Source organism: Buceros rhinoceros, unplaced genomic scaffold, assembly GCF_000710305.1.
Source record: "Buceros rhinoceros silvestris isolate BGI_N320 unplaced genomic scaffold, ASM71030v1 scaffold1947, whole genome shotgun sequence".
In the NCBI taxonomy this organism is placed as follows: Eukaryota; Metazoa; Chordata; class Aves; order Bucerotiformes; family Bucerotidae; genus Buceros; species Buceros rhinoceros.
In genome coordinates this window covers 1-2,356 of record NW_010420241.1, presented here as the reverse complement: position 1 = coordinate 2,356, position 2,356 = coordinate 1, and the positions used below count along the sequence as shown (strand labels likewise).

The 2,356-nt window shown below is 47.6% G+C and overlaps 1 protein-coding gene across 1 annotated transcript in view; it reads right to left on the bottom strand.

Moving 5' to 3' along the window:
- UBE3D (ubiquitin protein ligase E3D) overlaps window positions 1-1,151 on the bottom strand; it is a gene marked incomplete at both ends in the record, with an annotated part of 35,869 nt that extends 34,718 nt beyond the window's left edge. The window contains one exon of the mRNA XM_010139218.1: window positions 1,082-1,151. Within this exon, the coding sequence (XP_010137520.1) occupies window positions 1,082-1,151 (70 nt within the window). The remainder of the gene's footprint in view (window positions 1-1,081) is intronic.
- Between the last annotated feature and the right edge of the window lie 1,205 nt (window positions 1,152-2,356).

Here is a 2,356-nt window from a genome sequence, read left to right as displayed (position 1 = left end):
CGGCGGTGGGGGCGCCTGCCGCTGACCTGCTGGCAGACATCCAGGCCCGACCAGGCCGCCCAGAGCCGACCCGGCAAGCGACCAGCCCGAGGCTTGAGAGCTGGCATCCCCCGGATCGCTCTTTAAGCTCCCGATCAGCGGCGCGCAGGGAGGAACCTCGCTCGGTTTTCCGGCCGTCAGGAAGAGAGGGGAGCTCCCACGAATCTGCTCTGCCGCCGACCAGGCCTGCTGGGCCCGACAAGCCGAGAGCCTGAAGGTCTGCCTGCATCCCCCGGATCGCCTGAGAGCTGCACGCTGTGAGCTGTTCCTGCCGTGAGTCTGGTGTGAACAGAGGGTGAAATACCCAAACTCCCTCCTGTTGCTTCGTGAAGGGAGTTCTCTAGCTGATCGGCTGCTCGCGCAGGGCGGGGCTCCTTCCCCCCTTCCCTCCTTCACCGCAGACAGAACTTCACTTTTCTTTCCGCCCGGGACTGCAGCTGCACAAAGCCCAGGCCAAGCATCACCCTTATCTTCGCCGTTGGCTGCCTGCCCAGAGGTTGACCTTGGACTAGACAGCCTGCTGCAGAGCTTTATTTATCTAAGTCCTCTCTTCTCCATTTTTTCCCCTTAGTTGTAACTATATGCATATATATTCATAGAATATAGTCGTGTGACTGTATTGTTTATTAAAAGTTTGTTTCAGTTCCCGAACGCAAACCGAGGTGTGAATTTCTTCCTTCCCCTTTTTAAAATCCTTCTGCCTCTAATAAGGCAGACGGAATCGTTACGGTAATGCGAGGAGTGGGTACCTCGGACCCTCGACCCGTAACAGATTCCTAGTAAACTGGAATCATGCACTGAGTCTTCCATAGCTTTAGAGTTAGGCATACACACCACAGAAACGATGAGGAGATTCCCTGCCATAAGTCACTTTCAAGGTCTAACAGTGGAAGCAACAACCTCATCTGTTCCAGAAGGGAGTGAGACAAACACACAGGAATCAGCCCTGCACCTGACTGAATAACTCTGTTCCTCCCGAGTTTTTAATCTCTGGTGCTCAGTGGCTGACGCAGTGGTACAGTTTGGTTTGTACATCCCATACCTGATGATAATGTTTCTCCCAGCAATGTCTTGCAGCGCTTACAAATTACTCTGGTATTTTCCTTTGATTTCTGTAGGACAAAGAAATGTTATTTAAATGTCACTCGGTTATTCTGAAAAAGAAATGTATAATTTTAACATACTCTCCAGAATGGATAGTGAACTTTGTTCTTGTTTCTGTTCTCTTTATGTTTACATGCACAGAGATTTGCATTCACTACTTCAGCTTTCTACACTTGCAAGTTTCCTAATGGTTTTAAAATCTGGCAATGCATGCTGACCTCACAGCACAACCTGTAACAAACTAACAGGCAAATCTTGTAATATTGAGGGACTGGATGATAAAATGACAAGGTAAATTCAATTTTCATAAGGGCAAAATAGCGCACATGAAAAGAAGTATTAAAAAATATGTATGTAAAATATTATGCTGCAATGTGACTACTACCCCTCGTTCCAGCCACTGTGGACAGCTTTACAGGAATACCCGTTCAATGTTCAGCAGAGAGCAGAAAATGTCCACAGAGTATTTTGAATTGCTAGGTAACAGATGAAGAACACAACATAGCATGACTATTCCAGAAAGGTGCAGTGAACTCTTTTCTTGAACAACCCCTCCCTCTCAGTGCAAGCAGAAACAGAAAAGGGTTTGGCAAAGAATAATTGTCAGAGGTGCAAAACAGTTCCCATATGTGGCAAGAAAACACAGGTAATGGGAGAAAGCATGAAAGGTGGAAAACTGAGGGGTATCACTGAGACAAAAAATCATGAACGTTCAGGAAAAGATGAAGAGAAAAAGAAACATTTACTCTCACAGCTCATGATGTGAAATTATACCTAGCTTGTATCAAGGAATGCACCAGCCTCCAGTAAAATAGAGCGTTATAACGGCTTGCTGAAAACCACCCTGAAGGCACTGGGTGGTGGAACCCTCAAAAATTGGGATAAGAATTTGGCAGAAGCCACCTGGCAAGTGAACACGAGAGGATCAATCAATCAAGCCGGCCCTGCCCAGTCAGACCTTTTACATACTGTAGAGGGGGATGGAGTCCCCATGGTATGTGAAAATAATCTGCTGGGAAAAGCTGTTTGGGTTTTCTCTGCTGTGAACCCAGACACACCCACCCGTGGTGTTGTCTCAGCCCAAGGCCCTGGACACACCTGGTGGGTGATGCAGGAAGATGGTAAAGTCCACTGTGTACCTCAGGGAAATTCGACCCTGGCTGAGAACTCCTGAACAGAGTCAGTCTCATGCTGTCAATGCTCTCAATTCCTG